The 13,510-nt window shown below is 35.5% G+C and overlaps 1 protein-coding gene across 1 annotated transcript; it reads right to left on the bottom strand.

Annotated features, from left to right (window-relative positions):
- Positions 1-5,497: 5,497 nt before the first annotated feature.
- vps26bl (vacuolar protein sorting 26 homolog B, like) lies at positions 5,498-12,977 on the bottom strand. Its single transcript, XM_051684098.1, has 6 exons — positions 12,526-12,977; positions 11,731-11,887; positions 10,727-10,891; positions 10,293-10,468; positions 8,201-8,343; positions 5,498-8,069 (listed from the first exon to the last, which is right to left on the bottom strand). The coding sequence occupies exons 1-6, from the start codon at positions 12,746-12,748 to the stop codon at positions 7,935-7,937; spliced, it is 999 nt and encodes a 332-aa protein (XP_051540058.1). The 5' UTR covers positions 12,749-12,977; the 3' UTR covers positions 5,498-7,934.
- Between the last annotated feature and the right edge of the window lie 533 nt (positions 12,978-13,510).

The following is a 13,510-nucleotide window of genomic DNA, read 5'->3' as shown; positions in this document are numbered from 1 at the left end:
TCAGTGACAAAGACCATGGCTTATAGTAACTGATGAGGCATAAAGAGCACTGTCTGTGTAGTTTGGTCATAGTATTGTCAAGCCGCCCCCAACGTCACATACACACACCTCCTGTGTGTAACGCCACTCTCCCCACTGGCCTTAATCCTTCACGGGTCTTAATCTGCCCCTCAGACTTTAAAAAGCCCCACACATTCACATGTACAGATATAGACACCATTCTCAGTCATACATATGCATGCAAGCTGCTCACAATTGGCTCCTCATTTTCCAAAGACTAAAATCTGATTTTGTGGATTACAGACAATGCTTTCTCAGTTTTTAGCTGATAACAGCGGGAAAAAACAGGAGTGTGGCACACGCTGCATTAATTGTGCTTAAACATCACAGGATGTTCTGTCCTTATATAGCAAAGCTTCCTCTCTGTGCAGCCAGCTTTACTCAGAAATGTGTTTAATTTGAGGTGCAATGCGCTTTTTTAAGCAAATTCGGCATGCAGCATGACTAAAATACAAATGTGAATGTACTTGGGTGATTTTCACGAAACCTAAATGCCCTGTTCCTATTTTACTCCAAATTAAAAAGAATTATTTAATGCATATAGAAAATGAAGCCTATTTAAGGGCCATTTAGATTGTTTTCACATTTATATATTCATATATTCAGTCACTTTTCATATTCAAGGCAATTATGTACATTTCACATTACAACGATGCAAAAAGAGATTCATTGTTATATTCTCATTATTGCAATATGAAATATATATATATATATATGTGTCTGATTAGTGTCCTAAAAATAATGTCACTATGTAAAAATAATAATAATTATTATTATTTATTTAATTAATTAATTCTTAATGGTCTTTAAAAAAAATGTAGGCCTCATTTTCTTTATGCATAATATTATTTTTAAAACATTTTTTCTTTAAATATTATTATAATATATAATATTTTATACTGTTGAGTTTGGTACATTTGTTTGCTGTAGGCAGTATGCATGTAAGAGACTGTCCTGTTTAATAGACTTCAAACGATGTGAGTCCATTAGTGGTTAATGTGACGGATGAGACAGTACAAAGTAACAGTAGTGGGTCTTTCTGGGGAGGAATATTCTGCAAAGCTCAAAGACAAATATGACGTCATCTCCCATGGGAGTGTCAATCTTTCTACTAATGTATTCAACATGTACAAAAAGTGTTAAATCATTAATCAACATGTTTTTATAATCAAAGTTAGCTGCATTGTTTCAATAAAAGAACCCTTTCAATAGGGTATTTCAAAGGCCCTTCTACACTAACCAAACAAATAGAGATGGTGTTTAAATAAAATAACTTTTATAAAAACAGCTGCCATCTAAGTTTATTTGAAAATGTATATATTACAGATTAACTACCCATTTTCATTTCATTAACTGCAGTAAAACATGTAAAAATAATAATAATTTAAAAAAAATGCTAGAATGACATGATTTTTTTCTGTGCAACACTCCCCCCTCCTTCTGCAGCTCTGCTCTTACAGACGCAACTCTCCTCCACAATACAGTCAAAAGACTCAGAATGACGAAGGACCCATTGCCATGGTAACGGGGTTGCGCAGCTGAGCATTGCACTTGGAGGGGTTGCCGTGGTTATTGGTGAAAGATTGGAACTGGCCCACTAGCTCCACGCCTCTGCACTGTAGGGCCTAATAGCTTTAAATAATGGGGCGGCATAATTTACAGAACTAATATATTGCTGCTGGCATTTGTATTTATGCTATTACGCACCAAGTGCAGCTTCACCTTTACAGTAAGACAGGAGTTTTTCCTTGCCATTGTTAACCCTAAAAAGGTTTTTGTATCCAGGGGGATACAAACATTTAACTGGCTGGGAAGAGGAGCAATGAGTGATTCTGTCAAATTTTTGTGAACAATATTGAAAAGAGGGTTCCTGCAAATACTGAGAACATGTGACTTTGTACACTGTAAAAAAAAATAAAAAAATAAAAATCCTGTTGTTTTAACAAAAAAATAAAAATAAAATAAAAACTAAAAATTTTATAAATAAACACTGGCAGCTGTAATTGCCAGAATAATTATGTAAAAAATACAGTAAAAATGTAAACAACTTTACAGAACAACTTGTCAATTTTACAGTTTAAAACTGTTGTAATTTACATGACCACGATGGCACTGTAAAAAATAAATTAAAAAAAGTTAAATTTACAGTAAAAACCCTCAAAAACTTGATATTAACCTTCTGAAACTGTAAAAATCTGCTTTTTACTTTACAAGGTATTGTTTATCACCATAAAAATTACAGAAGAGCACATGAAGACATGAAGTTCACCAATAGTGGCTCATCCAAGAGCAATGACCAATAAACATGTAGAGACAGTGCTCAGTGTCACTCACACAAACACTACACACCTTCAGAGTAACACATGTGAAATTTAAATAATACAGTAAACATTAACTAAACTACATTAAATATAAAGCAGAACACCCCAATGTACGTAACTGATATTAAAAATAAGAAGAAACACTATTCCCATAAAATATAATGAAATATGGTGGGTCATGCAGAGAATTGTGGGAAATTACAGAAATTTTTTACAGTGTATATAAAGTCTGGCATCAGCTCACAATCTTTATCTAAAAGTAAAAAGGCAGCATTTTTTGAGAAGTATGCTAAACTTGAGGCAAATGCTCCTATCTTTTCAATGTTATTTTCATGATGAAAGTAAAATTTAATTTAAGTGCAAGTCAAATAAAGAAAAGTGAATAATAATAATAATAATAATAATAATAAAATTCAGCCATAATCTGTAGCTTATTGCTCTAGAAATCAGATGGAATTTTGCACGGTAAAGACTGATTTTTTTGCTTACAAGGAACAAAATATGGCCTCCCTTATGATTTACGGTATGTCTGCTGTATGCGGCTACTCTTCATATTGTGTGACAGATTCAGTTCAGGATTTGAACACAAAGGCTTCTTATTTCTCCTTGCAGGCCTAGTGGAAGAGTTCTCTTTACTTGAGCTATGATCAATACTCATCCAGGTTTCTCTTCTGATCTTTAGAATTCACTTGGAAAATACAGCTGTCAGCACCACGGCCAGACGATCAATACAGACAATCTCCTCAGCCAAAGAACGACACACTGTATTGAAAACTCATTGGCTAGAGTATCCGCATTAATACTTGTCTTTCTTGAACGTCTAACAAATAGAACACATTATATAGCTTTATACTCAGGTTTGGGGAGTAACGGAATACATGTAACGGGATTACATATTTAAAATACAAAATATAAGTAACTGTATTCCACTACAGTTACAGTTTAAATCATTGGTAATTAGAATGCAGTTACATTCAAAAAGTATTTTGATTACTGAAGAGATTACTTTGCATTTTATAGTCATTTGTTTCATTTAATATTTAGTCCTTTCAGATGGAAAACATTTATACATATAAATGATGCGATCCAAAGTGCATTTGAACAGCAGTGAAACACTTTCTTATGGTGTGTTACATTCATACGAGCAGACAGAAAGTAAGTTTGAAGTAAGTTTGGAGCAGAAGAAATAGAAATAAACTTTGTGTAAATTGTCAGCTTTACGCTAAGCTAAAATGCTATTTCTAGCCATTTTACATGCACATGTTACCAGGCACGATCATATTTTTTTATCAAGAAAATTCACGTTGGATCATAATTTATTTTTTTCTAATAAGACCTTTGATATGAGTGCAAAAATCGTATACTTGATAATAATTTTTTTATTGTTTTCCTGTAAAAATATATAAAAATCCTTAAAACAAGATCAATTTGATTTATCTTGTTTTAGAAACAACACTGCATAAGATATTTAGGTTTTTCAGAGAATGTATTTTTAACATGTGTATTCTGTCTTACTGTACTGGCAGAGTTTTTATAGTCAAGACAAGTGAAAAAATCTACCAGTGCTGAAGAAGTACTCCAAAGTATTTAGAATATGTTACTGACCTTGAGTAATCTAACGGAATACTTTACAAATTACATTTTACATCATGTATTCTGTAATCTGTAGTGGAATACATTTCAAAAGTAACCCTCCCAACCCTGATTATACTTGGATGACTCTAGAACAAAGCTTATGATTGAATAAAAACTTCTCATTGCAACGTACAACAACAACAATGTATTTACAAGCTGCTCCATAATTCATTATATTAAGTAGCCTACATATTGTTCATTAGTATTCGTTAGTACATACAAATGTACATTATTTCTATTTTTTTACTTTCCATGCAACTTTAGTAATATATTGTTTGTTGCTGACTGGGCAAATGAGGTTTGTCTGCCCTCTAGTGTTTATGAAGAAGCACTGCAGACTGAGTGGCCTGATGTGCATAGAAGTTTGTAATCCTGTAGCAGCCTTTTTCAGCATTAAATCACCAAATTGACTGCAAAAAGACTCAGAGGAATGATATTATCTTGAAAACTTCATTTGTCAACTTCAGCACCAGTTCTAACTCTTTTTATCTCTCCTGTCAGATATTTATATAAAAATGCAAGACCTTGAGGGCTTGCTATCTAATGAGAAATACAGGTCATTTATCTTAGAAGTAAGGAAAACTCCAACACTATTTATATGACCACAGTAATGACTTAAGAACTGGAAGCATGTACAGTACATCCCTGGCATGTTTCCTGTCTTTTTACTCAGCTGAGTTGTGAATATTGTGTACATGGTCACATAGAAACACGTTACTATACACAGGGGCGTGGGTTCTAGGGGGGATGGGAAGGAGGTAACCACCCCAATAATCAAAACAAGCAAGTGCAACACCCCATTATTTATTCCATGATCAATGGAATTATGTAAACGCTTCACGCTGCAAATCTACGCCCTTGACTATACCTATATTTTTGCACAAATATTTTTATGTGGCTTATTGTACGTATCATGGCAGTTTCCTGGTGAAATGAATGCTAAAGGCTACAACAACTTTTATTTCCTTTTAGACAAATCACAAATACAAGCGCAGATTAACAGTTCATACTTATGACATCAAAAAATTTTTAACTAAAGTGCATGACCTATACACCGATATATTTTATTGTTTGCACTGCATAAGTAACTATATTCATAAGCTTGTTCAAATGCAAGCAAATTGTGCAATAGCTCAACTTATGGAGCATTGCACTTATAATGCAAAGGACTCAGGTATAAGTCCTGAAGAGCATACAAGGCGACATGTGACTTGAAAGTCTAACAGAAGCACCACAACAGGATATGGCTGCTTCAGCAATTGCGTTTTCATGTTCAACTGCTTTTAATGACACTTTTTATGGTTATGTTTAAGGCAGGGAGATAGATTTGTTCATTTTAAACTCAATAGTTTGCAAGAAAACTTGCTTTTAGCACCACATTGGACATTTCACATCAGAACTGACATGATGCATGTGAGGAGCCACGTAATATCATTATGCAAAAATGTCCAACGCAGGTAAAATAAGGACACATGACACAGTGGAAGTTTTTATCGGGAAAAAGATGAGAATTATATGGGATTCTTTTAATCTGAGAAATCAGAGTAAAAACAAATTTAATATACAGAGCACAAGATACATGTACTGAAAGAGCAGTTAGATCATTTGTTTTCTGCACTCCTATTTAAGTTAGCACGTTTAAATTCTAGAGTCTTGTAAATCCCTTTCGTAAACTCTGCTAGTACCTTAAGAGCTGTCAATCAGCAATTTCTAAATCATTTCAAAATCATATACTTAAAATTCTGTAAATCTATACTGTACATACATAATATTAATATAGAAATATGGTTATTTAGTGCTGCTTAAAGCAGCACATTTTTGCACACTGATGAATGTAACGAAAGTTAGGAAACATAATTCTTTCCCCCGTCTTTGTTCTGAAACGATACACAGTGCTAATTTGTAATTATACGTAAAGTCAGTAAACACAGTCTGGCACATAAAGCCATGAAGAGCCATGAAGGGCCAAAGGCATGACTATTCTGCAAAGAGATGCTTTAGTGAAACAGACCATGGAGATATTGGTTATATTTGGAAGTCTTTAAACATGAGCTTCAGCCCTCTGTGACAGGTACTGTACTTGTCCTCATACATTTTACAGTCACAATTTCAGTCATCTACATTAACACCAATGCAAATTTTATAATGTTTAAGAAACAGTACCCTGGTGACTGAACAGTATGCTACAAAACCTACTGTAATTTAGTTTAGTCAATGTTCAGTTCCTGACACATGGACATTTTTACTTAAGTGAAGGAAAGTACTCGCACAGACCAATATCTTGAAATTATAGTCTCACAGAAGGCAGCTCAATGCGAGATGACTCATCCTTTCTTTTTTATGGACAGATAAACACCCCCACTTTCTTTCTAAACATGGCAAGAAGTAATAATCCCGACAGTCGCTTACAAAACACCTCTTTAAAAAGCAGCCGCAATGGCCCGGCTGTCTGAAAATGGGAAATAATTCCAGGAAATGCATCATTTATACTCCACTAAGTATGGTTATACTTCTGGAAGCTTTTCAAACAGTCATAATCACACACTATCAGAATTTGCAAAGTTGCGGTGTTATACTTAAGAGATTTTTTTTTTTTATTCTATATTGGTTAGTGAATGGTAAAATCTCCGACATGAAATAAGAGGCTAGCTGATTTCCAGTGTTGGTCAAAACAAGAACAAATATAAAACATTTAAAGATGTTAATGCCTCCTAAATTCTAAAAAAAAAGTTTAAAGGAATTAATGTGAAATAAGGCTGAGGTTGACAGTAAAATAGACTAAATCAACAGCAAACAACTTTGTCAAACATTTCTGCTTTGCCATAGTCAAATGTCATACAGCAATAATACTGAATTTCATTTCAAACTTTTTCTACACTTAAAAATATGGCAGGGAGCAGAGTACAAGAACTCTATCTATTAAATTATCATCAATATGAAGTGATCGGCCTCAGTTTAAATAAAACACAAGTGCATCTGAGTTCATCTACACAGGGAGATTATTAGTTATAGGTTTGTTAGTTTAAAATCTAAATAGAAATGTAAAGTACATTTGGGCCGATATGGAGTATAGGGTATCCCCGAGACACTAAAATCACATTGGCTACAACCCCAGGGATGGATTACCGACCAGGCCAATGGGGCCAGTGCCCAGGGGCCCATGACTACCAGGGGCCTTTGACTGCCTGGGGAGCACTGGGCTTTAAGGTTGCACGATCCAGTTTGGCGATCCCCTTGCTTGAAAACCCATCAACAATGAAAATAAATGGTGGGAGAGGAGGGGGGCCCTTGGAGATAATTGGCCCCGGGGCATTGCAAGTCATAATCCGTCCTTGTACAACCCTGAAGTGCCCATAATTTGTCTTCAGGAATGGCAACAAAAAGTAAAAAGGCATGTATTGGTGTGCATAAAGTATATATGACATATGATTAAGATTTTAAAATAACTATATAAAATCACTAAAAATAAGAATTTAACACTGTTGCATTAGGAAACTAAAACTGAACACTGTATGCAATGCATATGTTATGCAAGAAAACAACAATAACAAAATATTAGAAACTGAACTTTAAAATACACTGTAGGTGGAATAAAGAGACTGGAATGTTTTGTCATTACTTGATGGACTGCTGAGTCTGACATGTTAAAAGCAAATGAGGATTTCAATTACATAAAAAAACACAAAAAGTAACCATCAGAGAAACTGCCACAAAGAATTTGTAAATATCGAATGAAGGTTTTTTTTAATCAGTGTCTTCATATTCATCCCTTACTTAAGAACTTGTTGAACATAAACTTTAATGTTTAGGAATGCCATGAATAATCATGTTTACGCTGCCCATCCAGTCTTGGTTTCAGTCCGTAAACAATCTCTCCGACACACACATGCACATACACACGAGATACCATGGTCAAGTTTAGTTGCTGTCCTCTTTAGCTTGAGCAAGAGCTTTCTCTGCGGTTGCTGAGCCCTCAAAGCGTTGGGAGGCAATGGCAGCTTGATGGGACATACTCTTCCTTACAATGTCTCCCTTCCTCCATAGTGTGATCTCCTATAGAATACATAAACTATGTCCATTAATAAAAAATAAAAAAATAGAACATAAGCACATAAATCTGTATTTCTATACAAAAGCTGCATTACTTCAGCTAATACAGTATATTGTGGTGTGGGTGTGTGCACCTGTTGTTTAAAGTAACGTCTCTCTTCTTCGTCAATTAGAACAAGATTCAGATAATATCGAACAGAGAATTTCTTATTAATGTCCCTCATGGTGGGCGTCATCTCATACCCAGCCAGGAAAAGACGGATAGGGATGGATTCACCTATAGGCACAAACATAAAAATGTAAATACACAAGAAAAATAGTTGGTAATACACTAGCTGCACTACGGAATGGCAAAATGCCATTACTGATAGAGTACATTAAAAAAAATCAGTGTTTAAAACACTGTCCTTAGCTTACCCCGTTTCACTACAGTAAGCCTAAAAAAATTTTTTATTTTGAGCTGTTGGGTCGGATTTGGCATGAAACCCAGGCTTATGTCGTTCATCCTTGTGTCATTACGTCATGTCAGTAAACACAGAAACTGGGGAAACTATGCTGTTTGGTTCAGTCACTGCCATCTGGATGGATGTTTATCTTTTCACTCTTTGGCGAAGTTGTTTACTTGCTGTAATGCTTGGATACGTTGTCTTGGAGGGATGTTGAAGCTTTTATTGCTTGTCATGCTTTTTTTTGTATCTTTTTTTTTTTTATCCCCTTTTCTCCCAATTTGGAATGCCCAATTCCCACTACTTAGTAGGTCCTCGTGGTGGTGCGGTTACCCCAATCCGGGAGGTGGAGGACAAGTCTCAGTTTCCTCCGCTTCTGAGACAGTCAATCCACGCATCTTATCACGTGGCTCGTTGTGCATGACACCGCAGAGACTCGCAGCTTGTGGAGGCTCATGCTACTCTCCGCGATCAAAGCACAACTTACCACGTGCCCCATTGAGAGCGAGAACCACTAATCGTGACCATGAGGAGGTTACCCCATGTGACTCTACCCTCCCTAGCAACCGGGCCAATTTGGTTGCTTAGGTGACCTGGCTGGAGTCACTCAGCACACCCTGGATTCGAACTCGTGACTCAGCGTGACAGTCAGCTTCAATACACGCTGAACTACCCAGGCCCCACTTGTCATGCTTTTTTGAATCAAACAATACTTGTGTGTTAACCGATCGCTATGTATCTACATTGTCAGGTGACGTTACAGTAACATGTTTATTAATATGTCTAATTACTAATAATTACTCATTTTCTGTCTATTTAAAAGCCACAATGTCCAAGTTACTATATGAATGAAATGTATGTTCATCTTAAGTTGTTTATAATGAGCTGATGTCATAGCACAGTTATGTATATATTCATTTGTTTAGTGTGTAACCATCTCTCTATTATAACTTTACTGCTAAAGTAATTATTAAAGGAAACGTATTGTTGTTATTGTTACATTGCACATTTCTACATATTACTTTCATGTTTAATAATGTTTATTTCATCCCCGTCATTGTTGAATCCTCATTTTAGGTTTACAGTTTTATTGTGTGTAGTATTACGGTTCACTTGCATTATCGACTGAGATTGTACAATATCATATAAAATAATAAAGTCTCCCATTGAAATCGTTTCAGCCATATCACAAGTTTCACCTCTTAAACTGATAAGTGTAGTACAATACAAACATTAATAGTAGATAAAACACAAATATACTGGTAACTGGTGGTGATTAAGGAGAGTCCCCTGTTCTGCTTTGAGTGTAGTGTCAGAGAATAATCAAAGCAAGTAATATTTCGGTTTTAAATGTTTTTTCAAATAACATATCAACATGAAAATAGCACATTATGACTCTGGCTCTGAATATCTTCCAGTCATGATCACACATAGGCGATGTCCAGGTAACCTCAAATCATGAGATTCATCCACGCAGAAGAGCAGTGCCAAAACAAACCTCACGTAACGTGTTCTTCCGCAAATCGCTTGCAATTTTAAGTTCAAACACAGACGTCGCTAGAGAGTACAAAGTTCCATAGTGCAGCTTTAAGTATACAGATGAAGTTTGCATTAGTTAAAAAGATTTTTGACCTGTATCTTTCAGTATACATCATATATATATATATATATATATAAAAAAAAAAGAGTAATTCTTAATCTGTCATTTGATATGAATAAAATAGAGACTAAACAGAAGCAACTCTGAAGCGACAGTTAGGAATGCACAACAATTAAGTACCTCGAACAGGTGCCCCATCCATGATCTCGTATTTTGCAATGGTGTCGTTTTCATGGTAAACATTTGGCCCGGTCCCCGTTGTCTCTCGTTTAATGATATCAATTTCCATGTGTTTGATTTTAATTCGCACCAGCAAGAAATATATCTTCCCCACAATCACGTCTTTCAAGTGATACCTGCCATTTTCAAGAGTTTTGGGAGAAAGAAAAAATTGACAAGGAGGAAAAATGTAATCGTCAAGCTATTTACATTTTATAAAACTATATTAGCATGTCCATATTTTCTACACCTAAAAACTAAAGTGTAAGCTCCAGGCTTTAAATTGTATAAGCTGCATCACTCTGACTTCTTTCAAATCAGGGACAATTCAATTAATCGCAGTTTGTAGGCATTTCATTCAGAGCACACACCCAGTAACCGTTAATCAGACTTACTTTGACTTGTTGTACTCAAATTCAATGTGTAGACAGTCCTCGATTCCCACCTCCATCTTTATGGAGGAGTTAAGTTCTGGATACGTGCTGAGTGTGTGCACTACGATGTCCATCTCTTTGGAGATATCATTCAGTCTCCTGCTGATGGTTGCCCGCAGAAAATAGCTGGGGAATAAAACAGAATGTGGGTAAAGTTTTTGAGAGAACAGTTGATTGCATGATATTATGTATCGATATAATAAACCAGTTAAATACATTGTATTTAAAACAAAGAAACATTTAAAGGGATAGTTCACCCAAAAATGAAAACGATCTCATCATTTACTCTCATGCACACCCCTCATGCCATCCCAGATGTGACTTTCTTACTTCTGCAGAATACAAACAGATATTTTTAGAAGAATATCTCCACTCTGTAGGTCCATTCAATGCAAGTAAAAGGTGGCCAGAACAATGAAGGTCCAAAAAGTACATAAAGGCAGCATAATAGTAATCCATATGACTTCAGTGGTTAAATCCAAGTCTACAGAAGCGAAATGATAAGTGTGGGTGAGAAACAGATCAATATTTATGTCCTGTTTTTACTGTAAATCTCTACTTTCACTTTCACATTGTTCTTTTGTTTTTTGGCCATTTGCATTCTTCACATATATCGCCACCCACTGGGCAGGGAGGAGAATTTATAGTAAAAAAAAAAAGGACTTAAATATTGATCTGTTTCTCACCCACACCTATCATATCGCTTTAGAAACCACTGAAGTCATATGGATTACTTTTATGGTGCATTTATGTCTTTTTTGGAGCTTCAAAGTTCTGGAAACCATTAACTTGCATTGAATGGACCAAAAGAGCTGAGATATTCTTCTAAAAATCTTTATTTGTGTTCAGGAAAAGAAAGAATGTCATACACATCTGGGATTTATTTTGGGGGGGGGGGGGGAACTATTCCTTTAATAATTCGACTAAGTAAATACAAAATATTTGGGAAGCTCACATTCACATACCGAAGTTTTACATTCTGGCCTGTGTAGGACTCATATGGTTTCTCCACGTGTGTGAACTCGAAATCAAAGGTCTGAGATTGGGCCATTTCTCCAGGCCGAGCTAAATCCTTTACCAGAGAGACAAACTCATGGTGGTTTCCTCTGTCATAGTACAATTCTGGGGGAGATAGTAAAGCCGCAAGATAGAAAAAATATCACTGCATGTATTTAAGGATTGCCATGATGTCTTCACACATTTTAATGTTGTTTGTTTGACTTTTAGTTGTGTATCTGTATTGTTCTTTCAAATGTGTTAAGGGTTCAAATTTGTGTAGGTATAATAAACAAATGGGAGGTATATAGAATTATTGAGGAATATACCCCGGCTCAGGAAAAACAAATATATAAAATTGTTCACGTTCATAACAATAACAATAAAAATGTATTTCCTTAGAGGAATATTTTCGGGGTATTCACAAGTGAATATAGCCCCAATTTAACCAAACTGATAGTTCTACAGCAAGCATGGTTTTGAAAATTATCGTTTACTATAAAACATGATTCAAAGCATGTATCGTGCTGCCAGAGGTGTGGGCTCGTCTATAATACTGCCTTTTTACAGCGGATGTGTCATGTGTCACGAGACTGTGTGTTTGAAATTTGACACTCGACCTGAACGTGTATAATTCTTCAGTGTGAAACCTGTAACGTACGTTACAAATTTGACAAGATCGAATTATGCGTGTAACACCACCAAACAAACAATGTTACATTCTAGCACATACGTTACAAAACACCGCAACAGCAACTAATTACCGATTTGCCCGATAAATTCTATTTTGATTCCTTGATGCTCGAGCCTTTTCCCTGGGTTCTTCAGCGTTACGTTGACTTTGCCAGACACTGTCTCTCCGTCGTAAAACAGAAAATATTTGTCCTTCTTCCCGTCCTCTGTTTTGTGCTCGGCCTTTTTCCTCGTCTCGCCATCATTTAGAACTATGTCAATTTCAGCACTTTGTCCGAAACTGAAGAAGCTCATCCCGACACCTTGCGCTGGACTGTGGAATCCTTTTGTATTCTAACACCTGGACAAATTCCACATCAATCCAATTCCGTCTTGGTCTCAGGCTACCTGTTTTATCTTCTGCAATGCATCTAGGTTTATAATGGGCTATTTCAAGCGCATTTGTTTGCTAATTAGTCGTATGGGCACTGCGGAGGGGTTTCTAGCAATATACACACACGCATAAGCTTCTGAAATGATTCAACTACCGGGATAGCCCACGTCCAATTTTCAAAATAAAAGTCTTGTCGCGTCGATGGAAATCAAGTAAAAAAGAAAATCGAATTTCATTTGTAAAAAAGACAATTGTACGTAATAGTAATTACATTTAGGAGTAAATGGTGAAAAGAAATCCAAAAACCCACATTTTCTCAAATTAATATTTTAATAACCCGGATTACACAATTTAATATTAAATTGCATATGTATTATTAGTCACCATTATCAATGTTACATTGGTGACTGAACCAGTAGGTGAATTCTGATCGCTTCATCTTTGATTTTGATATAGTTCTTTCTTTCTTTCTTTCCTTTTTTCTATAAAACAAGAATTATATATATATATATATATTGTTTTCATGTATCATTCAACATCATACAAAGTCCAGTAAACATAAGAAGGCTAAATCAATATTTGGTGTGGCCACCTTTGCCTTTAAAATATCACCAATTCTCCTAGGTACACCTGGACACAGTTTTTCTTGGTTGCTGGCAGATAGAATGTTCCAAGCTTCTTGG

This window comes from Myxocyprinus asiaticus, chromosome 42 (assembly GCF_019703515.2).
Source record: "Myxocyprinus asiaticus isolate MX2 ecotype Aquarium Trade chromosome 42, UBuf_Myxa_2, whole genome shotgun sequence".
NCBI classification, from domain to species: Eukaryota; Metazoa; Chordata; class Actinopteri; order Cypriniformes; family Catostomidae; genus Myxocyprinus; species Myxocyprinus asiaticus.
Note: the sequence above shows the minus strand (reverse complement) of the source record. Positions and strands in the feature narration are given on the sequence as shown.

Bases quoted from the DNA above. Each gene is read 5' to 3' on its own strand.
- vps26bl (XM_051684098.1), bottom strand. From the start codon at position 12,748: ATGAGCTTCTTCAGTTTCGGACAAAGTGCTGAAATTGACATAGTTCTA. The intron at 11,888-12,525 runs GTAATTAGTTGC...TATCTCCCCCAG, and splicing joins AGAATTTATCGGGCAAATCG to AATTGTACTATGACAGAGGA. The intron at 8,344-10,292 runs GTACTTAATTGT...TTGTGCCTATAG, and splicing joins GGATGGGGCACCTGTTCGAG to GTGAATCCATCCCTATCCGT.